General features: G+C 43.7%; 1 protein-coding gene across 1 annotated transcript; it reads left to right on the forward strand.

The window, feature by feature from the left end:
• The first annotated feature begins 6244 nt into the window (after positions 1–6244).
• STMND1 (stathmin domain containing 1) lies at positions 6245–26977 on the forward strand. Its single transcript, XM_056518498.1, has 5 exons — positions 6245–6421; positions 10538–10712; positions 21508–21644; positions 24706–24840; positions 26075–26977. Exons 1-5 carry the CDS (start codon positions 6332–6334, stop codon positions 26360–26362), a joined length of 825 nt encoding a protein of 274 aa, XP_056374473.1. The 5' UTR covers positions 6245–6331; the 3' UTR covers positions 26363–26977.
• The last annotated feature ends 593 nt before the right edge of the window (positions 26978–27570 follow it).

Consider the following 27570-nt stretch of genomic DNA (forward strand, 5'->3'; position numbering starts at 1 on the left):
TATATATATATATATATATATATATATATATATATATAGGATTGTACAAATGTATATAATTGGTTAATTACCTCTACATAGTGTAGCAGGACCTGCGGGTCACGTGATCAAGGTGAACTCTATGGTTTATTGCTTAAGGACCTTCGGAGGTCCCTATGACGTGTTTCTCCCATCACTCCCTGTAACAGTGAATGACAGTTACTCGGACCAATCCAAAACGGCCATGCCTCTGCCCATATAAGGGAGCGGTGGCCATTGCTCTCTCTCTTGTTCCCGGGCTGTCAAAATAGCAGGATCTGCGCAGCTATCTTCCGCAGTGAGTTAGGCTCGAGCCTTGCGGCAACAGCTGATCTATTCAGAATCGTGAGTGTATCAATCCCTAAGCACTCTGCAAGATCACCGGACCTTATCTATCCCCTAAATCCGGACAGATCTTCGCAAATTACCCTAAATTCAGAGGCTTGTATCAGAAGTCAAGGTCCGCAACAACTGTCAGTCATTGAACTGTATAGAGACTGTATTAACGAGACTGTTACAGTTCATTGGATGTACCGCAAGCCTTTAAGTAAAGTTATCCAAGTTCAAGTTCAACTACCTTGTGGACCTCAGTCATTTTATGCATGCACCTATCGTTACTGGGAAGGGGGGTGATAGGCCGGAGAATTACCTCAGCATACTAGCCCTCAGCCTGGCGTCACGAACTATAGGGTTAACATTAACCCCTCATCTACCGCAACAATACCCCAACTACTATTACCCCCCCCAAGGGCTTCCACAACTGTAACTTTTCTTATACAACTGTAATGATTGTAAAGTGAAAACCAGTTTTATTTCTTTTTCTGCGAGCTGTATGACCTTTGACTCGAGGCTCCTTGTGCTGAACACTTGCCTGTCATGTTTAATATTGAACTATTCAGAAAGATCACTTATGTCCTTTCTACCTGCATTCAGCGTTGTGTCTTATACTTCTTTATTGGATTCATTCATTTCTTCAATGTTCGTGTTATTGTAGTTGTGTGTTCAGACGAGAACAAAGTCTTTTGAAAAAATGCAACAATGAAAAAAGAGGAATAATGTCCGACACCATTAAATACACTTAGGCAAACAATGAACGCTTGAGCAATGAGATAGAGAGGAAAATAGGAGTATCTGGTGGTGCTCCCTTGGGAGTGAAAGTCCTTGTATATAGAAAACAAAAGTGTAGAGAAAAAACTATATAGTTTGAAATAAAATAACAATCCTTTATGTGCACAAAAAGCCTAGAGTCAAAGGTCATAAAGCTTGCAGAAAAATAATAAAACAGTTTTGGATGGTACATTCATTAAAACCCTATAAACATAACAGGGTCCCCAGTAGCTTAAGAGTCTATAAAGAGCTGTCACCGTTTAACCCCTTAAGGACACAGCCCATTTTATTTTTGGATTTTTGTTTTTTACTCCTCGCTTTCTAAAAATCATAACTCTTTTATATTTCCATCCACAGACCCATATGAGGTTTTTTTGCACGACCAATTGTCCTTTGTAATGACATCACTCACTTTACCATAAAATGTACGGCACAACCAAAATAGGTCTAATTTTTTGCACTGTGATCTGTAGTTTTTATCGGTACCACGTTTGCTTATTTGTGACTTTGTAATCGCTTTCTATGTGATGTGAAAAAAAGCAGCAGTTTTGGACTTTTTTTTTCTTTACGTTTACGGCGTTCAAGACGTTCGGAATCATTAACATTATATTTTGATAGTTCAGACATTTATGCATGTGGCAATATCAAATATAATTTTTACGCTTTTGGAGGTAAAATGGGAAAAAGGGGCCATTTAAAATTTTATTGGGGGGAGGGGCTTTTTCACATTTTTTTTTACCTTTTTTTTCCTATTTTTTTTATTCTTTAATCAGCTGTTGTTTCTAGCACCGGGCAGAGAGCTCAGAGAGTAAGTCAATCCTTGGTTCATAATCCCTGAAAGAAATAAAAGAGAAAAATTAACATTACGGTAATAATACCAAATAAATGTGTCAGTGTCTAAAAATTTCAAACAAATCCACAGTTGTTGGGGATGATGGTGAGGTCGTAGGGCCCAGTGGAATACAAGGCCCTAGGTCAACAACCCCTATTGGGCATGTTAGTTTACCTGCAACCAGAAGGCCATACCAATGCCAAAGTGTGCGTCACAGACTCCGTCCTGAGCAGGAGTTGAATAATGAAATAATATCTCTGGTCCACCGTCAGCAGTCGGAGGATGACTGTGACGCATTTGGTAGGGCGCTAGCCCACATATTACGTGACATTGAGTCACCAAATAGAAGACGCTGCATGACCTTCATACTAGGCTGCACAGAGTATTTTTACACACCATACCATCCCTCTGCAGCACCAACCTTACTGCTTCAGACGATGTCCCAGTGCACTCCATCATACCAAAGAAGAACCCTCACGCAAGGACTCAGCAACTCAAACCAAGTGGCATCATGTGGAGCATACTGTGTTCCCCCATAATAGACCACCTAGTTTTTATTCTACAGATGCTACCCATTATGCCAGTCATACTGAAGCTCAGATGTATGGTCCATATCCTCCTATACATCAAGCACCACAACAATACTATCAACCCAACCCTCCCGTACCACCTCCTCACCAGCAACACAGTAAAGGTTACTCTGACTTAACCCTTAGGTCCACACAGGACTAGTTTAAGTTTTTTTTGAAAATTTAAGAGATTGAAGTTGTGTATAATGTGCCACACACTTTATGTTCTGTGTGTTTGTATTTTTTAGTTTTTGATGGTCTGATTGTGGTAATTTTGGTCATTCTTTGCAAAATTATTAATAAGTTTGGTCTTTATTTTATTTATAAAAAAAATTTGACAAAAATACAAGTGTCCAGTGTTTTATGTCTTTTTCTTGTTATCAAAAAAAATAAAAATAATAAAAAAAATTATATATATATACACATTTATATATTTATGAAAAAAAAGGATTTACCTTCTCAAAGTCCGGTACCAAATGGATAAAGTGCCTTCATAAGACATCTGCCAATGTAGAGGATGGACCCAATATATTTGTCTCCTACAAGAAATAGGCTACAAAAAAACCATTGCATACAAAACCAAGTCATTTTAACATTTATTTACATTTCACACCCAAAAAAACATATAAAACATACAAAACCGACGCATCAACTCGATCCTGCATGCCAAAAGCAACAGCAAACAATTTGCAGCATCATTGGGGGCCAATCTTCCTTGGGGAGCAGAAATTCTGAAGAAAGAATGCCTTAAAAAATACAAAAAAGGCAGAAATGGGGCAGGTTTATGTAGAACTCTACAAAGGAAATTACATCAGGAGGGGGCAGATACTTCCCATAAATCTTAATCCCTTTTAGCTGTGTCCAAAATCCAACTTGGAAAGGCTGGAAAAACTGCCAAGGTGCCAAAAACACAATTTCCACACAAATGAAAAAAGGCCAGATGCAGGAAATTGCACTGGCGTTTTTTCTGGCATTTTTTCTGTGAAAAAAATGCGGGGGGAAAAAAAACAAGTGGAATCCTAGCCTAATAGTGGGGTGTAGCTTTCTTTGTGGAGTTTTTTTCCCAACAGATATTTTTCCATGGTATTTTCTAATGTTTCCCTACATTTTGCACTTACTTTTTGCTTCTTTTTTTCACATGCTCTGAGCTGTCTGGTTTTCCAGAGCTCAAATCCACCTAATTTTCTGTAAAACCATAGTAAATATGTTGGAGTTTTTAGAAAATGTCGGGGCCACTCCCCCTTTTCGGGTTTTCTCAGTAAAAGGGAAAGTTGGTCAGGCTTTTTAAAATTCTGGCACAAATTCTGGCGCAGACAGAATTTCTGGCGCACAATCCGACAAAACATGTCGGGTTTACAATAGTCAATCAGGGCAATTGGCCCGGATTTACTAAGAGTGGAGTGTAGTTTTCTTTGTGGGTTTTTTTCCCCAACAAATATTTTTCCACTGTATTTACTAATGTTTCTCTACATTTTGCACTTTTCCCTACTTTTTTTTTAAACATGCTCTGAGCTGTGGGGTTTTCTTCAGCTTAAATCCACCACATTTTCAGTGTAAACTTTAGTCAAAATGTTGGGAGTTTTCTAAAATGTCAGGGACACGCTCCCCTTTCAGTGACCACGCCCCCTTTTCCCAATGGGCATGCCACTTTTTCTGGTTCTCTCAATAAAATGGAGAGTTGTTCAGGTTTTTTTTTTTTATTCAATTCTGGTACAAATTCTGGTGCAGAATTGGGGGAAATTCATCAAAACCTGTCCAGAGGAAAAGTTGCCTAGTTGCCCATAGCAACCAATCAGATCGCTTCTTTTATTTTTAACAAAGCCTCTGTAAATTGAAAGGAGTGATCTGATGGGGCAACACAGGTTTTGCACAGGTTTTGATAAATCTCCCCCATTGTGTTTAAACAGCAGTATCCCAACATTAAAATTACTGCAGTTTTTCTTTTTACACACTAAATAAGAGCTGCTTTTCCATACACTTTAATGCCAGCTTTTTATACCTAATTTACTGCCTTTTTCGCTTTTGTTTTACGCTGTGTGAACATAGCCTAATTAATTTTTAGCAAAATTGAATAAGGTTGGGTTCACACATAGTATTTTGATCAGTATTGATAAGTTGTCTTTCACTGGGCAACCCGTTTAACTCCTGGATTGGAATGAAAATAAGCATTGACAATTTGTTAAATGTCTTTTAAAACATCTTAAAGCTGTCAAAGAAAGTAAGAAATGTACTGTATATACTCGAGTATAAGCCGAGTTTTTCAGCACGATTTTTCTGTAAGTCTTCACAAGGTTTGCACACACTTTTGCTGGTATTTTGGCCCATTCCTCCATGCAGATCTCCTCCAGAGCAGTGATGTTTTGGGGCTGTCGTTGGGCAACATAGACTTTCAACTCCCTCCAAAGGTTTTCTATGGGGTTGAGATCTGGAGACTGGCTAGGCCACTCCAGGAACTTGAAATGCTTCTTAGGAAGCCATTCCTTTGTTGCCTAGGAGATGTGTTTGGGATCATTCTCAGGCTAAGTTTCCACTTGGTTTTTTTTCTGGCAGTTTTTGGAATACTGCCATTGCAGTTTTTGAGCCAAAGCCAGAAATGTTTTCGAAAGGAATAGGACATATAAAGGAAGGACTTATACTTCTCCTCCCTTATGGATCCACTTCTGACTTTGGCTCAAAAACTGCAGTGGCAGTATTCCAAAAACTGCCTGAAAAAAATCCACGTGGAAACAGCCTCATGCTGATAGACCCAGCTACATTTCATCTTCAATGCCCTTGCTGATGGAAGGAAGTTTTCACTCAAAATCTCATGATACATGGCCCCATTAATTCTTTCCTTTACACAGATTAGTCGTCCTGGTCCCTTTGCAAATAAACAGCCTCAAACCATGATGTTTCCACCCCCATGTTTCACAGTAGGTATGGTGTTCTTTAGATACAACTCAGCATTCTTTCTCCTCCAAACACGATGAGTTGAGTTTTTACCAAAAAGTTCTACTTTGGTTTCATCTGACTATATGACATTCTCCCAATCCTCTTCTGGATCATCCAAATGCTCTCTAGAAAACTTCGGATGGGCCCAGTCATGTACTGGCTTAAGAAGGGGGACATGTCTGGCACTGCATGATTTGAGTCCCTGGCGGCATAGTTTGTTACTGATGGTAGCCTTTGTTACTTTTGCCCCAGCTCTCTGCAGGTCATTCACTAGGTGTTTGAGTCACATGATGAAAGAATCACGAGTTGGTGTGAAAAAAATGCAGGGGAAAAAACATCAAAGGAAAAAAGACTACAATGCAATATAAAAAAGGCACAAAAACTACATCTTGGGAGTGTAAAAAAAATGGTGTTTTTACCTTTTTTTCTGTCCCAAAAAATGTTTAAAAAAAATTTGGTGAAAACTAAGCCTGATATGGCCAAAAAAGCACCACCCAGCACGAAGCAGCTTCTCCAATGTCTCTACAGACTTGATATTTTGTAAATGAAGGTCACTATACTCTTCTTTTTCTGCACCTGGTTTCCCATATAGCACCACCTGATACTCCCATTTCCTTTCTCACATGGCTGCTCCACAAGTGCTCATTGTTTGCCTAAGTGTATCACTGATCTATTCCTCTTTTTTCATTGTTGGTCATCCTTATCACACAGTGCTCTGAGCCCTGGGGTGTTCACGTACAAGTCACTTGACAGCACAGTGACGTCACGTATTGTAGCAACCTGTCATGGTAACAGAGGAGTCCTTAACAACCGGGCCGGCTGTATATAAGAATGCAGGACTTGGCGCGGAATCACATTCCCCTGCACTGTAACAATGGGATGCCAGAGCTCTAAAGTGCAGGTCGTCAAACCCACGGGCAGGAGGAGGAGTGGGTGGGCAGAGGATGGCAAGGCACAAACCAAGGTCAGACAACAAGTATATACAGCTAGTAAATTTTGATAGTTGTGTGTATAAAACTTTTGATGAGACAATAGAAGAAATCTTTATCAACTTTACCTTTTTAATACATTTTAATAATTCCTATTGTTTTAAATTTGCATTATACTGTATTTTTTCAAGTGCAATATACCATATACTTCTGCTGGCACATGGTCCCCTAGAGGAGTATATATGTATAAATATCTTGTCTATAGATGTGATTGTTCAATGCAAGTCTATAGGGATTCCTGCCTTGATCTTATACTTTAAACTATTCTCTTTATTTTATTGTGTCATTTCTGTTTGTCTCTGTATTTATAAATAAGCTTTTATGGGTCTAAAATTGGAAAACAAAACAAATGATAATAATAAGCTGTACTTTCTGATTCTGCATTTCCCCTGTGCTTATAGTTCCCTCCAGGTCACACTCATTGCTTACTAGCTGTACGTGATGACGTCACCACCTGGGGGCCCCTGACTGTCGGCCATGATCATTTCTACAGCTTGTAAACAAGAAGGACCACAGGGGATCCACAGCAAAACAACGGCAGAGCATCTGTAGTGCACGTAAAATGACAAAGGATAAAGTTTATCAAGTGGATCAGTTGTCCATATCAACCAATCAGTTTGCTTCTTTTATTTTTCAGAGGCCTTTAAAAAAAAAAAAAAAAAAAATGAAAGAAGTAATCTGATTGGTTGCTATGGGCTATTGGTGATCTCCCTGCAGCACCCGCATTGTATGCGGGTGCTGCATCTCCAGTTTCGGACACCTCCGAGTTTCCAGGACTGGGCACGTGACGTCACACCACGCCATCTCCATTCATGTCTATGGGAGGGGGTGTGAGGGCCGTCACGGCCCCTCCCATAGACATGAATGGAGGTGGCGTGGCGTGACGTCACGTCCCCAGTGCGGGTGCTGCAGGGAGATCGCGGGGGGGTCTCAGCAGTGGGGGGTCTCAGCAGCGGGGGGGGGTCTCAGCAGCGGGCCCCCCGCGATCAGATATACCCCTTTAATCTCTCCAAATTTGTTTTTGTTTTCCTATTTCAGGCTTATTAAAGGAAATCTGTCACCAGTGTCACCTGCACTAACCTGTCAGTACCGACAGATAGTGCAGGTGACACTGATGACAATGGTACTTACCTTGTCCCGATCCGTGGCGGGGATCTTCAGTAATTTTGTCCGTTAGCTCTGCTCCGGGCACCCAGCTTGGGGCACTGGCGGAGCTAACGGAGGAAATTACCAAAGATCCCTGCCACGGAACGGGACAAGGTGAGGACTGTTGTCATCAGTGTCCCCTGCACTGTCTGTACCAACAGGTTAGTGCAGGTGACACTGGTGACAGATTTCCTTTAAAGCTTATTTATAAATCCTGGAAAATCCAATTAAGGCCATGTCCACACGACAGAAATGGCAGGTGCCGGCTGGAATATGCCAGTACTAGGACAGCTCGAAAATGTTCCATCTCCACAGACACCAATCCATTTCCTAGTGGATTCCGCCAAAATAACTGACATGTTCATTCTTTCAGCAGGCACCAAAATCAGAATTTCCACAGCGGAAACATGCTGTGGAAATTTGCCTTGTGCACGGTGCAGCAGAATCCCATTGACAACAATGGGACTCTGCTGCAACGGAATTTCCACCAGATTCCACTCAGATTCCACCTTTTTAAATATAAAAGAAGCAAACTGATTGGTTGCTGTGATATATTATATATAATTGCTCCACTTTTCCTCTGCACAGGTTTTGATCAATCCTCCCTTTGTGTTACAATTCTTTTCCATGATCTCTGCATACTGTCACTCTTGTGTACATTCTGAGGTTACAAACCCTGCCTTGATATTGAGGGTTTGTTCCAGTCTATGCACCCCTCTGTGTGGGTTCTATTTGTCCTACACGAATATATTCCAACTTATATAAGACTGCAAATAATGTCTTATCTTAATACTTAAAATTATACCCAACATTTTTTAAATATTAGTTAAACATAGTGCTATGCCGTATGCTGTGCCCACACGTGAATACAAATAATATTTGGGGTGTTGCTGCTGTTTTTAATTAAGTTTGGATATTACAAAGTTGAAGCAGACCACTGGAATTGTTTGAATAGGCGATAAATATTGGCCTACACTGATGTTTTGTTCACATCTGCGTTGGAGGCTTCATTTGGGGCAGATTACATTTAAATTAAAGGACAAAAAATGCTTCATAATGTATTGCTTGTCCCATTAGACAGAAACCTGATGGACCTTATTAAAGTCAACATGGCCTCTCAGGATCCATTGGTGTCTGTCATACAGCAGCTCTGTTTATGCCTCCTGAACTAAGGCTGCATTCACACCACGTTTTTGCAATACAGTTCCCGTATACGTTTTCTATATGAAAACCGTATGGAACCGTATTGAAAACCGTATGAATTGACCCTCTATTGAAAACCACATGCCAAAAGATGCATCAGGTTGTGTCCGTTTTGCATCCTATACGGTTTTGTCAGGTTTTTTCCCCGTACTCAAAACCGTTGCCTACCACAGTTTTTGGTCCGGGTAAAAAACTGTATTAAACCGTACACGTTTTTTTTTTTTTTTTAACATGGGAGTCAATGGGAACCGTACATAACCGTATGTGCGTCCTGTTCCATACGGTTTTTGACTTTGCACAGTTTTTTTTCTTGGAATTTCAATCAAACAAGTGAAACTTTATTCATAATGGAGTGAAAACTTAAACGTATACTGTTTTTTCTTAAAAAAACAGATGCAACCGGACATCATTTTTTAAACTGCATACAGTTTTTAACCGTGTATGGGTTAAAATTGGTACACACATTTTGATAGTTTAGTCAGGTTTTGAGGAATACGTTTTTCATCAAAAACTTGATGTGGGAACTGTATTGCAAAAACGTGGTGTGAATGCACCCTAAGGGGGAGATTTATCAAAACCTGTCCAGAGGAAAAGTTGCTGAGTTGCCCATAGCAACCAATCAGATTGCTTCTTTCATTTTTCAGAGGACATTTCAAAAATGAAAGAAGCGATCTGATTGGTTGCTATGGGCAACTCAGCAACTTTTCCTCTGCACAGGTTTTGATAAATCTCCCCCTAAGTCTTTTACAGAGACATTGAATGGGGCTTCTGTTGCAGATGCAAACTAAGCCTAAGCATATGTTCACACTACCGAATTTTCACCTAGAGATGTTCCTAGTCGGATATATTGTCTGAGTGGATCCTGACTAAATTTAATTGTCGCTAGGACTGCACAGACCATTGAAAGCAATGTAGCCCGTGAATAATTTTGCAGAAAGAATGAATATGAACCCCCCTCGATTTCCTGCCCGGCACCCTGGCTCTCTGAGAGCAGCGTGTACTGTCACTCCATTCATTTCCATAGGAGCACCGCATATGCCCGAGTAGAGCACTCAGGTCTCTTCGGCGCTCTCAGAGTGCCGGGGCACCTGGCAGAGGATCGAGTTGGCCCCAGTAGTCATACCCACCCCCGCGATCAAACACTTATCACCCGTCCTGTGGGTAGGGGATAAATAGTTTTTTTGTCAGACTACCCCTTTAAATTAGTGTAGTATAATCTCTGAGGGGATTTCCATAGTGTGAACCTGCTCTTAACGCGTTTTTTGGGTGGACAGTCTGCCTATTTAGAATACTTAAACATTGTGGAGTGCTGAATTCATCACTGGGTTACCCAAGAATAAAAAACTTGAGCTAATCTCTTCTAAAAACAGCACCACACCTGTCCTCAGGTTGTATGTGGTATTACAACTTGGCGTCAATGGAACTGAGCTGCAATGCCACACACACTCTGTAGACAGACGCAGTTTTTGGAAGAAATCAGCTCTGTTTTTCTAATCCTGGATAACCCCTTTAAATGAGTCTCTACATCAGTGTTTTACAACCGGGATGCCTCCAGCTGTTGCAAAACTACAACTCCCAGCATGCCCGGACAGCCAAAGGCTGTCCGGGCATGCTGGGAGTTGTAGTTTTGTAATGACTGTAGGCACCCTGGTTGGGAAACCCTGCTCTCCAAGAAGCTGGCTAGTGTTTGCGTATATCCAGTATATCCAGTATACCAGTATATCATGCAATCTCATTTGCAGGATGAACTGACGTTGCAAAAGGACATAACTTCCAATGCAAGAGATGGATCTGCACTGTCTAAGGGGACACTGGATAGCGGCGTGGGTCTTGAAGATGGGGGTGCTGGCAGTCATATTCCAGGAACAGTGTCAGAAATAGTGTTTTCGCCAAGAAGAGCAAATGCTTTAAATAAGGGTACTTTTTATTTATTTTTTTTATTTTTTTTTATTGCATGCCATTTATTTCTGTCTGTATGGGAATGTTCCTCAATTATGTTGTATTTATTACTGGTAATAATCCAGAAGGTCCAATAATCAGGATCTTACATGTTAATCTGGGGGAGGGAAATAAATAAGGTGGACAGATAGTACGGTATGAACAGTTATGTTTTAATAAATATAGGTATAGTAAAATAAAAAATATAAAAAAAAAGGATTGTTGCCAGGTGATAATTATATATTTACTTTTATATTCTGGAAATAATTGTTTAACAAATGGTTGACATCCAGAATGTCGTGCGCAGTAACGGTGATGTAAATGTGACTGACCGGCACAAAACACAATGTACATTGTTTCTTTTATTTAAGAAGAAAAGGCAAAACATGTAATTAGAGACAACCTGAAAAGCGGCAGCCTAGCAACAAACTAACCTTTCACTTCCTACCCCTGACCTGGAAACCTTTCAGACAATTGAGTTTTCTATTTGAATAAACTTCATGTAGTGAATGGAGATGCTTGTCTACAGGATTGCATTCATTAGATCCTATTGTCTGGGAAGAGACCTCATAGCATGCGCATTTCATTCCTTTTCAGACCTCAAGGTCTAGGACATGTTAGTCAACTGGCTACAGACTATCTGCCTTTAGTGATAGCAGCACAGAGTTACACACCGCATAACACAGGCCAATTATTTTAAATGTGACCCCCAGTCCTTTGCCTTTTAAAACCAATTGTGATTTCAACATGTGCCCCCAGACCTAGGGATTCCAGTGACCCCGGCTTTGTTCCATATTGTGCTACTCACAGCAAACTGTCCTGAAACTAGAGACCCATGCTTTTTATAGAATGGTGCCATTATGCACATATTCCACATTATATAATACAAGCAAAGAACAAGCACAGTAATACATCAACATGAAACGGCCCATATCATTGTGCTTATCACATAGAATTATCCCTAAAATTATCCAAAAGATGGTGTCTTCACAAATGTCTCAGAAGCAGTCTTTTTCTTGCAGTGTCCCGGTATCCAATCTACCCTGTCAGCTTAATCCTCTCTTGGTTATGTGGATTTAAATACGCACAAAAGGGTTGTCCAGCCCAAGAAACAACCCCTGTATAGTGTAAAACAAAAAGTGCAACAAAGCTGTTCAGTGGAGTATTTATCCAGTTGTCCAGGGCCTTCAAGCCCCCCCCCCCCCCCCTGCTCTTTGCCTTAGCTACCTTGCAGGAACTTCATCTGCTTTAGTTTCTCAAATGGAGAAAGGTTTTCACACACTGTTTCTGGCATTTTCACCCATTCCTTCATGCAGATCTCCTCTAGAGCAGTGATGCTTTGATGCAGTCGCTGGGCAACACGGACTTTCAACTCCCTCCAAAGGTTTTCTATGGGGTTGAGATCTGGAGAACGGCTAGGCCACTCCAGGACCTTGAAATGCTTCCTACGAAGCCACTCCTTTGTTGCTTGGGTGGTGTGTTTGGGATCATTGTCATGCTGAAAGACCCAGCCAAGTTTCATCTTCAATGCCCTTGCTGATGGAAGGAGGTTTTCACTCAAAATCTCACAATACATGGCCCCATTCATTCTTTCCTTTACACGGATTAGTTGTCATGTCCCTTTGCAAAAAAAAAGAGTCCCAAAGCATGATGTTTCCACCCCCATGCACAGTAGGTATGGTGTGCTTTGGATGCAACTCCACATTCTTTCTCCTCCAAACACAACGAGTTGAGTTTTTACCTAAAAGTTCTACTTTGGTTTCATCTGACAATATGACATTCTCCCAATCCTCCTCTGGATCATCCAAATGCTCTCTAGCAAACTTCAGACGGGCCTGGCATGTACTGGCTTAAGCAGGGGGACATGTCTGGCACTGCATAATTAGAGTCCCTTGCGGCGTAGTGTGTTACTGATGGTAGCCTTTGTTACTTTGGTCCCAGTTTTCTGTAGGTCATTCAATCGGTCCCCCCGTGTGGTTCTGGGATTTTTGCTCACTGTTCTTGTGATCATTTTGACACCACGCGGTGAAATCTTGTGTGGAGCCCCAGATCGAGGGAGACTATCAGTGTTCTTGTATGTCTTCCATTTTCTAATAATTGCTCCCTCAGTTGATTTCTTCCCACCAAGATGCTTGCCTATTGCAGATTCAGTCTTCCCAGCCTGGCACAGGGCTACAATTTTGTTTCTGGTGTCCTTCGACAGCTCTTAGGTCTTAGCCATAATGGAGTTTGGAGTGTGACTGTGTAAGGTTGTGGATAGGTGTCTTTTATACTGATAACAAGTTCAAACAGGTGCCATTAATACAGGTAATGAGTGGAGGACAGAGAAGACTCTTAAATAAGTTGTTACAGGTCTGTGAGAGCAAGAAATCTTGCTTGTTTGTAGGTGACCAAATACTTATTTTCCACCATAATTTGCAAATAAATTATTTAAAAATCATTATGCCTCTCATAGTTGAGGTATACCTATGATGAAAATTACAGGCCTCTCTTAGCTTTTTAAGTGGGAGAACTTGCACAATTGGTGGCTGACTAAATACTTTTTTGCCCCACTGTATGTGCATTTCTTATACCCTCCTATGTTAGGCTATATCAACTTTCTTTTTCTTGTTTATATTGCTAATTCCACTGTTCATACCAGAAAATCGTCAATAAAATTCTATGGAATAATAAAAAAAAAGTGTAAAGCAACTTTCTAATATAATGTTATTAGTGTTACGCCGAGCGCTCCGGGTCCCCGCTCCTCCCCGGAGCGCTCGCTACACTTCCCTCACTGCAGCGCCCCGGTCGGTTCCACGGACCCGGGGCGCTGCGTTACCACCTCCGGCCGGGATGCGATTCGCGATGCGGGTAGCGCCCGCTCGCGATGCGCACCCCGGCTCCCGTACCTTACTCGCTCCCCGTCAGTTCTGTCCCGGCGCGCGCGGCCCCGCTCCCTAGGGCGCGCGCGCGCCGGGTCTTTGCGATTTAAAGGGCCACTGCACCGCTGATTGGTGCAGTGGTTCCAATTAGTGTTTACACCTGTGCACTTCCCTATATCACCTCACTTCCCCTTCACTCCCTCGCCGGATCTTGTTGCCCTAGTGCCAGTGAAAGCGTTCCTTGTGTGTTCCTTGCCTGTGATTCCAGACCTTCTGCCGTTGCCCCTGACTACGATCCTTGCTGCCTGCCCCGACCTTCTGCTACGTCCGACCTTGCTTCTGTCTACTCCCTTGTACCGCGCCTATCTTCAGCAGCCAGAGAGGTTGAGCCGTTGCTAGGGGATACGACCTGGTCACTACCGCCGCAGCAAGACCATCCCGCTTTGCGGCGGGCTCTGGTGAAAACCAGTAGTGACTTAGAACCGATCCTCTAGCACGGTCCACGCCAATCCCTCTCTGGCACAGAGGATCCACTACCTGCCAGCCGGCATCGTGACAGTAGATCCGGCCATGGATCCCGCTGAAGTTCCTCTGCCAGTTGTCGCTGACCTCACCACGGTGGTCGCCCAGCAGTCACAACAGATTGCGCAACAAGGCCAACAGCTGTCTCAACTGACTGTTATGCTACAACAGTTACTACCACAGCTCCAGCAATCATCTCCTCCGCCAGCTCCTGTACCTCCTCCGCAGCGAGTGGCCGCTTCTGGAATACGACTATCCTTGCCGGATAAATTTGATGGGGACTCTAAGTTTTGCCGTGGCTTTCTTTCCCAATGTTCATTACACTTGGAGATGATGTCGGACCAGTTCCCCACTGAAAGGTCTAAGGTGGCTTTCGTAGTCAGCCTGCTGTCTGGAAAAGCCCTGGCTTGGGCCACACCGCTCTGGGACCGCAATGACCCCGTCACTGCCTCTGTACACTCCTTCTTCTCGGAAATTCGAAGTGTCTTTGAGGAACCTGCCCGAGCCTCTTCTGCTGAGACTGCCCTGTTGAACTTGGTCCAGGGTAATTCTTCCGTTGGCGAGTATGCCGTACAGTTCCGTACCCTTGCTTCAGAATTATCCTGGAATAATGAGGCACTCTGCGCGACCTTTAAAAAAGGCCTATCCAGCAACATTAAAGATGTTCTGGCCGCACGAGAAATCCCTGCTAACCTACATGAACTCATCCATCTTGCCACTCGCATTGACATGCGTTTTTCCGAACGGCGTCAGGAGCTCCGCCAGGATATGGACTCTGTTCGCACGAGGCGTTTCTTCTCCCCGGCTCCTCTCTCCTCTGGTCCCCTGCAATCTGTTCCTGTGCCTCCCGCCGTGGAGGCTATGCAGGTCGACCGGTCTCGCCTGACACCCCAAGAGAGGACACGACGCCGCATGGAGAATCTCTGCCTGTACTGTGCTAGTACCGAACACTTCCTGAAGGATTGTCCTATCCGTCCTCCCCGCCTGGAAAGACGTCCGCTGACTCCGCACAAAGGTGAGACAGTCCTTGATGTCTACTCTGCTTCTCCACGTCTTACTGTGCCTGTGCGGATGTCTGCCTCTGCCTTCTCCTTCTCTGCTGTGGCCTTCTTGGACTCTGGATCTGCAGGAAATTTCATCTTAGCCTCTCTCGTCAACAGCTTCAACATCCCGGTGACCAGTCTCGCCAGACCCCTCTACATCAATTGTGTAAACAATGAAAGATTGGACTGTACTATACGTTTCCGCACGGAGCCCCTTCTAATGTGCATCGGATCTCATCACGAGAGGATTGAACTGTTGGTCCTCCCCAATTGCACTTCTGAAATCCTTCTTGGACTTCCCTGGCTTCAACTCCATTCCCCAATCCTGGATTGGTCCACTGGGGAGATCAAGAGTTGGGGGCCCTCTTGTTCCAAGGACTGCTTAAAACCGGTTCCCAGTAAACCTTGCCGTGTCCCTGTGCTTCCTCATGTAACCGGTCTCCCTAAGGCCTATATGGACTTTGCGGACGTTTTTTGCAAAAAACAAGCTGAGACTCTACCTCCTCACAGGCCTTATGATTGTCCCATTGACCTCCTCCCGGGCACTACTCCACCCCGGGGCAGAATCTATCCTCTGTCCGTCCCAGAGACTCTTGCCATGTCTGAATACGTCCAAGAAAATTTAAAAAAGGGCTTTATCCGTAAATCCTCCTCTCCTGCCGGAGCCGGATTTTTCTTTGTGTCCAAAAAAGATGGCTCTCTACGTCCTTGCATTGACTACCGCGGTCTTAATAAAATCACGGTTAAGAACCGCTACCCCCTACCCCTCATCTCTGAACTCTTTGATCGTCTCCAAGGTGCCCATATTTTTACCAAACTGGACTTAAGAGGTGCTTATAATCTCATCCGCATCAGAGAGGGGGATGAATGGAAAACGGCATTTAACACCAGAGATGGACACTTTGAGTATCTGGTCATGCCCTTTGGTCTATGCAACGCCCCTGCCGTCTTCCAAGACTTTGTTAATGAAATTTTTCGTGATCTACTATACTCCTGTGTTGTTGTATATCTGGACGATATCCTGATTTTTTCTGCCAATCTTGAAGAACACCGCCAGCATGTCCGTATGGTTCTTCAGAGACTTCGTGATAATCAACTCTATGCCAAAATAGAGAAATGTCTGTTTGAATGCCAATCTCTTCCTTTTCTAGGATACTTGGTCTCTGGCCAGGGACTACAAATGGACCCAGATAAACTCTCTGCCGTCTTAGATTGGCCACGCCCCTCCGGACTCCGTGCCATCCAACGTTTTTTGGGGTTCGCCAATTATTACAGGCAATTTATTCCACATTTTTCTACCATTGTGGCTCCTATTGTGGCTTTAACAAAAAAAAATGCCGATCCCAAGTCTTGGCCTCCTCAAGCGGAAGACGCCTTTAAACGACTCAAGTCTGCCTTTTCTTCGGCTCCCGTGCTCTCCAGACCTGACCCATCTAAACCCTTCCTATTGGAGGTTGATGCCTCCTCAGTGGGAGCTGGAGCTGTCCTTCTACAAAAAAACTCTTCCGGGCATGCTGTTACTTGTGGTTTTTTTTCCAGGACCTTCTCTCCGGCGGAGAGGAACTACTCCATCGGGGATCGAGAGCTTCTAGCCATTAAATTAGCACTTGAGGAATGGAGGCATCTGCTGGAGGGATCAAGATTTCCAGTTATTATTTACACCGATCACAAGAACCTCTCCTACCTCCAGTCTGCCCAACGGCTGAATCCTCGTCAGGCCAGGTGGTCTCTGTTCTTTGCCCGATTTAATTTTGAAATTCACTTTCGGCCTGCTGATAAAAACATTAGGGCCGATGCTCTCTCTCGTTCCTCAGATGCCTCTGAAATTGAACTCTCTCCTCAACACATCATTCCTCCTGACTGCCTGATTTCCACTTCTCCAGCCTCCATCAGGCAAACTCCTCCAGGAAAGACCTTTGTTTCTCCACGCCAACGCCTTGGGATCCTCAAATGGGGTCACTCCTCCCATCTCGCAGGTCATGCGGGCATCAAGAAATCTGTGCAACTCATCTCTCGCTTCTATTGGTGGCCGACTCTAGAGACTGATGTGGTGGACTTTGTGCGAGCCTGCACTATCTGTGCCCGGGATAAGACTCCTCGCCAGAAGCCCGCTGGTTTTCTTCATCCTCTACCTGTCCCCGAACAACCTTGGTCTCTGATTGGTATGGATTTTATTACTGACTTACCCCCATCCCATGGCAACACTGTTATTTGGGTGGTCGTTGATCGATTCTCCAAAATGGCACATTTCATCCCTCTTCCTGGTCTTCCTTCAGCGCCTCAGTTGGCTAAACAATTTTTTGTACACATTTTTCGTCTTCACGGGTTGCCTACACAGATCGTCTCGGATAGAGGCGTCCAATTTGTGTCTAAATTCTGGAGGGCTCTCTGTAAACAACTCAAGATTAAATTAAATTTTTCTTCTGCATACCATCCTCAATCCAATGGACAAGTAGAGAGAATTAACCAGATCTTGGGTGACTATTTACGACATTTTGTTTCCTCCCGCCAGGATGACTGGGCAGATCTTCTACCTTGGGCCGAATTCTCGTATAATTTCAGAATCTCTGAATCTTCCTCCAAATCTCCGTTTTTCGTGGTGTACGGCCGTCACCCTCTTCCCCCCCTCCCTACCCCCTTGCCCTCTGGTCTGCCCGCTGTGGATGAAATTTCTCGTGATCTTTCCACCATATGGAAAGAGACCCAAAATTCTCTCTTACAGGCTTCTTCTCGCATGAAGAGATTCGCAGATAAGAAAAGAAGAGCTCCTCCCATTTTTTCCCCTGGAGACAAGGTATGGCTCTCCGCTAAATATGTCCGTTTCCGTGTCCCGAGCTATAAGTTGGGACCACGCTATCTTGGTCCTTTTAAAGTTTTGTGTCAAATTAATCCTGTCTCTTACAAACTTCTTCTTCCTCCTTCTCTTCGTATCCCTAATGCCTTTCACGTCTCTCTTCTTAAACCTCTCATCCTCAACCGTTTTTCTCCTAAATCTGTTCCTCCCACTCCTGTTTCCGGCTCCTCGGACATCTTCTCTGTCAAAGAGATTTTGGCCTCTAAAAAGGTCAGGGGAAGAACTTTTTTTTTAGTGGATTGGGAGGGTTGTGGTCCAGAAGAGAGGTCCTGGGAACCTGAGGACAATATCCTGGACAAAAGTCTGATCCTCAGGTTCTCAGGCCCCAAGAAGAGGGGGAGACCCAAGGGGGGGGGTACTGTTACGCCGAGCGCTCCGGGTCCCCGCTCCTCCCCGGAGCGCTCGCTACACTTCCCTCACTGCAGCGCCCCGGTCGGTTCCACGGACCCGGGGCGCTGCGTTACCACCTCCGGCCGGGATGCGATTCGCGATGCGGGTAGCGCCCGCTCGCGATGCGCACCCCGGCTCCCGTACCTTACTCGCTCCCCGTCAGTTCTGTCCCGGCGCGCGCGGCCCCGCTCCCTAGGGCGCGCGCGCGCCGGGTCTTTGCGATTTAAAGGGCCACTGCACCGCTGATTGGTGCAGTGGTTCCAATTAGTGTTTACACCTGTGCACTTCCCTATATCACCTCACTTCCCCTTCACTCCCTCGCCGGATCTTGTTGCCCTAGTGCCAGTGAAAGCGTTCCTTGTGTGTTCCTTGCCTGTGATTCCAGACCTTCTGCCGTTGCCCCTGACTACGATCCTTGCTGCCTGCCCCGACCTTCTGCTACGTCCGACCTTGCTTCTGTCTACTCCCTTGTACCGCGCCTATCTTCAGCAGCCAGAGAGGTTGAGCCGTTGCTAGGGGATACGACCTGGTCACTACCGCCGCAGCAAGACCATCCCGCTTTGCGGCGGGCTCTGGTGAAAACCAGTAGTGACTTAGAACCGATCCTCTAGCACGGTCCACGCCAATCCCTCTCTGGCACAGAGGATCCACTACCTGCCAGCCGGCATCGTGACAATTAGTAGTGTTGAGCGGCATAGGCCATATTCGAATTCGCGAATATTCGCGAATATATTGACAAATATTCATCATATATTCGCAAAATTCGCATATTCGTAATATTCGCGTTTTATTTTCGCATATGCCAAAATTAGCATATGCGAAAATTAGCATATACAAATTTGCATATCCGTAAATTAGCATATGCAAATTTTCGTATATGCGAAACTTCGCACGCCAGTCTCACACAGTAGCATTAGAGCCTTCTCTACACCACACAAGCTGGAAGCAGAAAGGGGTGATCACTGTGATGTGTACTGAAAAAAATAAAAAAATAAAAACAATATTCGTAATTACGAATATATAGTGCTATATTCGCGAATATGCGATATTCGCGAATAAAATTCGTATTGCGAATATTCGCGAGCAACACTAGTTATTAGCCATATTGCACACATTCTTCCATTATCAGCTGAGCTTTCCGGCATGCAGTTGTGATTTCCTGTTACACTCTTTGAAAGCTTCCCCCCCCCCCCCCCCCTCCTGTTTGCTGAGGGCCAGATTACATTTTTGGGCAATAGGAAGTGTTTTGAAGGAAACTACTGTGACTGAGAAAGGCTTCATACTGCCTTGAAATCTAATGAGCAGTAATATGAGCTCCCCTCTTCAGATCAAGTCTAGTTTGGTCCTTAGCAGACAGTAGGGGAGGGGGGAGCAGTGGCAGGAGCTATAAGCCAGACAGCTTAGATGATATTGGAAGATCTGTGCAGTATGGCTAATAACATTATATTAGTAAGTTGCTTTATTATACTTCTTGACACCATACACAGGCTGTTCATTTTGTCGGACAACCCCTTACATTGCATAATAGCACATACAGTGAGGTACAACAGTGTGCAATGGTGTGGTTTCTGTATCCTTTGCAGCCACCTACTGGTGGATTTATTTATTGCATGTAAACATGTGTGAAAAGCAGGTCACATGACCTACTTCTCCCACAGACTGCTAGAAACTTCTAAAGTTCTGAAGGAGTAGTCCCCAGAGGCTGGAACCAATCACTGCAAACTCTAGTCAGTGTATTGTAGCTTAGGCCAGGATAGTGGAAGGTTGTGTTTCTCAGCTCTGTGTTAAGCAGACCCTAGTTAGTCTGATCTTGCTTAGGTCAAAAAAGTTAAGAGTCTCTCACCACCAGTAAGCCTGCTGTGCAGAGGTTTGGTTAACACTGACCCTGTCTATAATTCACCCTGAAGTGGGATCTACTCAAAATCAGAAAGGGTTTTCTTCTGCCACCACTGGACTCTTAGTGGGTCTCTTAGTGCATTGTTACTACCCCGCCATTAACTTAACCTCCCTACACCCCCTGCAGGAGGGTAGCATAGCACAACTAATCGTAAGTGATAAAGTATTCACCAACCTGTGAAAACCCCTCTCAGGGAAAGATGATTTTTTCTGGATCGTATCTCTAAAGCAACACCTAAAAGTGCTTTAAAGGGGTACTTAAAGTATCCCCTATCCCCAAGATAGGTGATAGGTGTCTGATCACAGATGTCCAATTGCTGGGACCCCCTTCAATCTCCTATATGGGGCCTGGCAACTCACCCTCCCTCAAGAGTGCTCAAGACCCCACTTTCCGAGACGAACAGAAGTGACAGCTAGGGGTTCTGTCTCAGCTGGTGATTGGCTGAGCAGGTCATCACTCCTGCTCATCTCCGAAAGTGGGTGGGTAGCGGGGCACCATTCTGGAGATAGCAGGGGTTCCAGCGGTCAGACCTCTCCCAATCAAACACTTATCCCCTATCCTCTGTATATGGCATAAGTTGAGTTCCCCAGATACCCCTTAGTGTTCCATTGGACTCACTAAACTACCATTCCACTTCTCATACACTTAAGCCAAACCTATGTAAACTTTTCATTATCCTATGCCTTAACCTGTATCCTGTATTGATGTGCATAGAAGAATTTTTTTTCAGCAAAGTTATTTGGGGAGATTTATCAAAATCTGTGCATAGGAAATGTTGACAAGTTGCCCATAGCAACCAGAGTGCTTCTTTTAGTTTTTTTAGAGGAATCTGATTGGTTGCTATGGGCAACTGGCCAACTTTTCTCTCCACAGGTTTCAAATTTAGACCTGTTTTGGGTCCATCTTATTTGCACCTAACATCACAGGCACACCTGCACCAAGACACTATCAATATCGAATGCCCCATTCAAGGACTTTACTCATATGTACAGACCTCCTTATACAAGGACTACATGGCCCATGTGGCTCCTGAGATACTCTGTTACACCCCATGAAGCAGTGAACTAGTTCTCTTTAGAACTTTCCAACAACAACAACTTATTATTTTTTGGAAGAATATTGTTTTAGTAGTTGCAGGTGTATTGTGTGAATTTTACATCTTCAAGCAGAATAACATAATTTCTGTACTTTATATTCACTGTTGCAGATATTTCTTTACTAAATCGAGAAGCAGTCACAAGAGAGAGACAAGCCTCCTCTGATATCCTGGAGGAGCTAATGTCTCAAGGGATAATACAGAGCGAGAGTAAGGTTGTGAAGAATGGAGAAGCATATGATGTAATGGTTAGTATATAGCTTTATATTACTTGTTTTACTTTACTTACAAGACACATATCTATACAATACACTGGATATCCAGTACAGTGACCCCCCGACCTATGATCATTTCAACATATGATTGCCTCTCAGAGGCCATCGCATGTTGTAGGCAGCATCAACATATGATGCTTTTGTATGTCGGGGCCATCGCATAAATGGCTATCCGGCAGCGTAGACTGCTTCAGCTGCCCCCGGATAGCCGTTTACGGTGCCCCGTGTGGTCCACTGACGATCACTTACCTGTCCTCGGGGCTCCAGCGTGTCCTCTTCGGGATCCCCTGCATCGTCGGTGCTCTCCATCTTTGTCATCATGTTGCTGCGCACGCCGTCCAGTCATCCAATAGGAGTGGCGTGCGTAGCGACGTGATGGCGGCGACGGAGAGCGAGGATGCCGGGGAAGCAGAGGCCTTGCCGGAGCGTCGGGGACACCCCGGAGACGCGGCGACAGCGATGGAAGGCGACATCCAGGGCAGCGGCGACGGTCCGGAGCGGCGGGGACATGTGAGTAAAAGTTCCTATACCAGTGGTCTTCAACCTGCGGACCTCCAGATGTTGCAAAACTACAACCCCCAGCATGCCCGGACAGCCGTTGGCTGTCCGGGCATGCTGGGTGTTGTAGTTTTGCAACATCTGGAGGTCCGCAGGTTGTAGACCACTGTCCTATACTTTACATTGCACGGATCCCTCAACATACGATGGTTTCAACAAACGATGGTCCATTTGGAACGGATTACCATCGTATGATGAGGGACCACTGTATTTAGGTTTGTTTCGTATTTGGACAAGTCAAACTGTAAAATAGTTGAAGCAAATAACACTGATATTTCAGAAAATTTTAAAGTTTAAAAAATATTAGTAAGTATGTATTGTAAACATTTTATTAGCTTCCAGAATCACAGTCTTCTGGGTAAGATGGGCTCAGTCAATAAGCTCTATTTGCTTATCATATACACAAATCAATTCCCAGTGCAATCCTAGGATGTCCGGCCAGTAAAACTGACCATTCACATTAGATTAATGTTGGCCAAACCCATCAATATCAGCTAGGTGGCCAAGCATCTAAAATGTAAGCGATCATTCTGACTCTACCCCAATGATAGATTTTAGGGGACAGAAGGATCAGGCAGTTGGATTTCAACATGCCTAAGCCTTTTGTTCTGAAGGGAGTTAGGGTATGTTCACACAGCGGAATTTCTGTAAAACTATTCCACAGCAGCAGAGTCCCATTGATTTCAATGGGATTGTGCTGCACTGTTCACACGGCAGAATTTCTGCGCCAGATGTTTCCGCTGCGGACATTCTGATTCCGACGTCTGCATAGACATGACTATTCTTTCTGTAGACTCTGCATGGAAATGCATTGCTGTCTATGAGACGGCACCTTTTAAGCAGTCCACATATTACTGTTAAAAACATATGCATGACTACTTCATATAGTTAGCATCCATTGCAAATTGCAAAAATCCCAAAACACAATAAAGTACAAGTGAAATAGGTACAAAGTATCGATTCATATTCTATTGAAGTATAAATGTCCAACCAATCATGAAGGTACCAAAGTGGCAGACTCCAGCTGCTATGGGGCCCTTGTAAAGAGGGAACCAGTCCTGGTTGGCCCCATTGCTTTTTTCCGTTGTTAAGAAACTGTGCAGAGCTTTTCTCTTCAGAGAACTGCATTGTAAGCAATTAATAGAGGGGGTATTAACCGATGGGTCATGGGAAGAAAGGAGAAATAAACACCAAACCTTTCTGTCCTTGGAGGCAGGATTAGACACCATAATAGGAGGTATTTATTCATAATACTTTAATATTTTCTATGGGGCCCCTTAATTTCTATGTATGCCAAGGTGCCCAACCATACTTTTAAAAAATTCTAAGAAGTAAAGTACAAAAAAAAGTTAAGTCCTATAGCTGAAACAATTTAAGTATACGCAGTATACTGATATGCCATAGGGTCACCGTGTATCATATGCAAAAGGGATGCCTAGTATATAGACTATAAGTAATTGTTGAATTTCACATCAAACTGTGGGAGAGAAAACATTTTGTGATTTTTCCCACAGCAACCAATCACAGCTCAGCTAACGAGCTCTGGTAAAGTAAAAGCTGAGCTGTGATTGGCTGCTGTGGGAAAATCGCTCCACTTTTTCTCTCACACAGTTTGATAAATCTCCCCCATAGTGTGTTATGTAACCATTGGGTTACATATAAAAGACCCCTGGCCACCTCTCAGTTATCAATAAACTTACCTAATGACAGATACTTTGCATCCTAGGCAGTCTTTCCCCTCACCCTCCAACACTTTTTGCACCCCTTTGCAGCTTTTCTTATAATTCACATTCTAACCAATGGTACTGGAATTAGAGTGCCCTTTTAACCAGAAAAAAAATATTTTTCTTACAGGGGTTGTCTGTAGATGAAACCTATTTTCAACTGTTTCATAAATTAACATATATTGGTAAATTAAGTTATTTGACTACCATTCTGTGGCCTTTCATGCTTTCCTTCTGCTTTGGAAGAAAACTGTCTGCTCTGTGGTCCTTAGTCAAACATCCTATATGGGATACATCCTGTAATGGACTTCTTATTTCTGTGTCTGCTTTAGCCAGAAATTTAGCCAATTCTATCCTCCTCTACAGTTTCTCCCACTACAGTTTGTTGACCTTCCACATAGCGAAAGAGAGAGATAGTTGGCTGAATTCCAAGCTAGAGTGTCACCTACACAGGAACAGGTAATAAAATAATCGTATTTACTAATATACTGTATGTTCAGTTAAAAATAGATTTTATAGTCGGATAACCTCCTTTAACGTATCAAAGAAAGAGAGAGGGGCTGATTGTAAGCCATTTGCTCAACCAAGAGCTCCAAGACTCCAGACTTGCATGCAAATAACAACATAACATTCATTATACTGCGAGAAGATCTAAAATGGAGTTTCATCTTTACAGACTTTTGCATACAAAAGTTACACAAAGAAGTTATGTTAGCATTTGTAAATATAATTGTGAACAACTTTTCTTATAGGTGGACACACCAGGAAAATCCATACGAAGGCCCCCTGCAAAACTGGAAAAACTGAAAACTATAAAGAAAAAAAACAACAGTCTTACCAAGGAAGACATTGAAGCCAAGATGAAAGCTGCAGAAGAAAGAAGAAAGGTACCAATGTTTTTATGTAATGGTATTATATACTGTTGGTAAAAGAGGGAATCCTGTCAACCTGCCAGAAAGTGTCTCCACAACATGCTAGCACTACATTGCCCAACCCCCCCTCAATTATTATATTTACTTAGACAAAATAACACATTCGTTTTTTAACTAATGTTGGCAATGTAGTCAGTATTTGTATTATATCTTGTCTTTTATTATTTTCATTTGCTATCAGTTGATTTTTACAGACCCACAGCTGTCCACAAAAGCTAACCGTCGTATAATAAAGCTAAAAGATTAGTCAACAGCAGTTTTTCAGTTGACTCCTGTGGTAGAAGCAGGATTGGTTTACTTGTATTTACCATTTCAGATCTAGGGAATTGTATTAATATTTTATTCATTGAAAAAAAATAACTGAAAGGGGTACTCCTGCTGAGGACCCCGGGGATCGCTGCTGCGGCACCCCACTATCATTACTGCGCAGAGCGAGATCGCTCTGCATGTAATGACGGGCAATACAGGGACCGGAGCATCGTTACGTCACGGCTCCGCCCCTCATGACGTCATGGGCCGCCCCCTCAATACAAGACTATGGGAGGGGGCGTGGCGGTCGTCACGCCCCCTGCCATAGACTTGCATTAAGGGTACGGGCCGTGATGTCATGAGGGGCGGAGCCATGACGTCACGCTGCTCCGGCCCCTGTATCGCACGTCATTACGCACAGAGCAAACTCGCTCTGTGCAGTAATGATGGCGGGGTGCCACAGCGGCGATCCCTGGGGTCCCCAGCAGCGGGACCGCGGCGATCTAACATCTTATCCCCTATCCTTTGGATAGGGGATAAGATGCCAGGGGTGGAGTACCCCTTTAAAAAGGAAATACACTTTCAGGGCCCTGTGCTCGATTCAGCCTGATAGGACTCATCTGTGCTCTCTCCTGTCCTATCAGACAGTAGACAGCACAGAGGAGTACTAGCCCACCCTCACTTACTGGGCTTTGTCCATGCCTGTATTTCAGCTTGGACAGAGCCATGATTTCTATAAGAAGGAAATAAAAGTTTCTTATGAAGTATTTAAGAAAAGTTAATGTTTTGCCAAGATGTACAACATATAAAACATTTTTGTATCTGACAGTACCCATTTAAGGGGTTAACAGCCTTTCATTGAATAAGTAAAATGATATAATATTGCCTTGATTGTTCATTGTTAATTGATTGCATTAATTGTAATAATGGAATATTGCAGACAAAGGAGGAAGAACTAAAGAAAAGACTGCGTGACAGACCAATGACTGCCTTACCGAGCATATCTCAATTTAGAAGGGAAGGCTCTTTAACACCTGATGATGGACAAGAAGCTGAAGCCACAAAACCAACTGAAACCTTAGATTCTTATGCACTGGAAAATGGAATAAGTGGAACAACTCAGAGCCCTGGTGCTGGAGATAACGATGCTGATATAAATGTTGTGGAATCTGACAACACCTATAACAACCCGCCTGACCAGACTAATGACTTTGAAAATGACTTCTAAGGCTAAGTTTCTACTTGGTTTTTTTTTGTCCTGAGTTTTTTAGGTTGAAAAAAACACATGAAAAACACCTGAAAAACACCAGTGCAATTTCCTGCATCTGGCGTTTTTTCTGGCGTTTTTTCATTTGTGTGGAAATTGCATTTTTGGCACATTTTTGGTGTTTTTTTTTTTTGTAATGTTTATATTTTATAACAAAATGTTAATTATTTTTTAATAAAGTGTGTGTGTTTCACTTTTTTATCTCTATTTTTTTTAATTTTTTAGGTAGTACTACTACTCCCACTATTGAACAGATGGTTCCATGATGGGAGTAGTACCTGTACTAATAGACATATCGCCCGATGCGATCGTCCATAATATAGCAGAGATGTGGAGCTGCTCTATACAGCGCTCACATCTCTGCACTATACTCCGGCCAGTGATGAGAATAGAACATCACTCATTCATATTTTCCGCTCAGAGTGGTGGTTGGCCGGATGGTTGCAGCCAATCACCGCTCTCAGAGGGAAATATGAATGAGTGAGTGGCCGGCCGGAGTTTAGTGCAGAGATACGAGCGCTGTATAGAGTTGCTCTGCATCTCTGCTATAGACAGGATGATCGCAGCAGGTGTCAGTAGTGACATCCGCTGTGATGTGTACTTAATTGTAAGTACTACTACTCCCAACATGGAGCACACTCTTCTCCATGCTGGGAACTGTAGTACCTGCATTAATAGACAGATCGCAGTGAGTGTAACTTCTGACTCTCGCTGCGATCTGTCTATTAATGCAGGTACTACATCTCCCAGCATTGAGCAGAGTGTGATCCATGTTGGGAGTAGTAGTACCTGTAGTTAAGAAACGATCACAGTGGGTATCACTCCTGACACCCGCTGTGATCCTCCTGTATAATGTATAGATGCGGTCGGCCGCTCTTCTATGGTCCCCAGCACTGACGTATATCTACACATATTCCTATTTCCCACAGAGAGATGTGATTGGCTGGAACCATCTGGCCAATCACAGCTCTCTGCGGGAAATATGAATAGGTGTATATACGTCAGTGCAGGGGACCAGAGAAGAGCGGCTGGCCGCATCTATACATTATACAGGAGGATCACAACGGGCAATCTGTCAATTAGTAGAGGTACTACTCCCATTATGGAACAGTGTGTTCCATGCTGGGATAAGTAGTACTACCTAAAAAAAAGAAAAAATTAAGAAAAAA

The sequence above is a fragment of the Hyla sarda genome, chromosome 5, assembly GCF_029499605.1.
Source record: "Hyla sarda isolate aHylSar1 chromosome 5, aHylSar1.hap1, whole genome shotgun sequence".
In the NCBI taxonomy this organism is placed as follows: domain Eukaryota; kingdom Metazoa; phylum Chordata; class Amphibia; order Anura; family Hylidae; genus Hyla; species Hyla sarda.

What these genes read in the sequence shown, in the direction of transcription:
- STMND1 (XM_056518498.1), top strand. Translation starts at nt 6,332, where the DNA reads ATGGGATGCCAGAGCTCTAAAGTGCAGGTCGTCAAACCCACGGGCAGG. An exon ending in ATGGCAAGGCACAAACCAAG is followed by an intron (nt 6,422 to 10,537) that starts GTCAGACAACAA and finishes TCTCATTTGCAG; the next exon opens with GATGAACTGACGTTGCAAAA. An exon ending in CTGCAGAAGAAAGAAGAAAG is followed by an intron (nt 24,841 to 26,074) that starts GTACCAATGTTT and finishes GGAATATTGCAG; the next exon opens with ACAAAGGAGGAAGAACTAAA.